This window comes from Crocuta crocuta, unplaced genomic scaffold, assembly GCF_008692635.1.
Source record: "Crocuta crocuta isolate KB4526 unplaced genomic scaffold, BGI_CrCroc_1.0 scaffold50, whole genome shotgun sequence".
Taxonomy (NCBI): domain Eukaryota; kingdom Metazoa; phylum Chordata; class Mammalia; order Carnivora; family Hyaenidae; genus Crocuta; species Crocuta crocuta.
Window position 1 is genome coordinate 2,396,124 of NW_027527428.1, and position 651 is coordinate 2,396,774.

At 66.6% G+C, this 651-nt stretch overlaps 1 protein-coding gene across 1 annotated transcript in view; it reads right to left on the reverse strand.

Annotated features, from left to right (window-relative positions):
• HID1 (HID1 domain containing) overlaps positions 1–440 on the reverse strand; it is a 17,650-nt gene extending 17,210 nt beyond the window's left edge. The window contains exons 1-2 of the mRNA XM_077756102.1: positions 412–440; positions 137–257 (exon numbers count right to left, since the gene is read on the reverse strand). Of these exons, the coding sequence (XP_077612228.1) occupies positions 137–257; positions 412–440 (150 nt within the window). The remainder of the gene's footprint in view (positions 1–136; positions 258–411) is intronic.
• Positions 441–651: the final 211 nt, after the last annotated feature.

Consider the following 651-nt stretch of genomic DNA (forward strand, 5'->3'; position numbering starts at 1 on the left):
CCAGCCCTGGCTTCAGCTTCTCCCTGCAGGCCAGCCGGTCCCCCATCTCCTGACAAGCCAAGTTCGCGCAGCACCCCCGGCCCTGCCCAGCCCCCAGCCCGGCAGGTGGGTGGAGAGGCCGGGGCCCCGGTCGCACCTGCGTCTTGGTGGTGAGCTGGATCACCGCCTTTCGGAAATTCNCGTGGCTCCGCCCCCGCACCTGCCGCGCCCCGCACCGCCCACTCCAGGCGCCTGGAGTCTTCTCCTGGGACCCACTGCTGCCACGCTCCAGGCGCCCCGCCTCCCCGGACCCCGGACCTCCGCGCCCTCCCTTCTGCTTCGGAGCGCTGTCCGTGTTCCATCTCTCGCGTTTCCGCTCGGCCGCCGGGGCCCGCAACCCTCCCCGCCCCCGTCCCCTGCCCCTCTCCTCACCATTGGTCCCCAAGCAACTCTGGGCGCATACTTTCCCAGGCAGCCCTCTCCCTCGAGTTTCTTCCTTGTCAGGCCTGATTCTCCCCGCTCCACCCACCCCCCTTTTTTTCCCCTCAGGATTTGCTTTCTTGGTTCCCTTTTATTTGATCTGTCAAACCCACATCACCAGACAGCCCGGCTGTTTTTCCAGCCACAAGCCTCAGGCTCCAGGAAAGGCATTCCTGGGCCTGATGAGAGTGG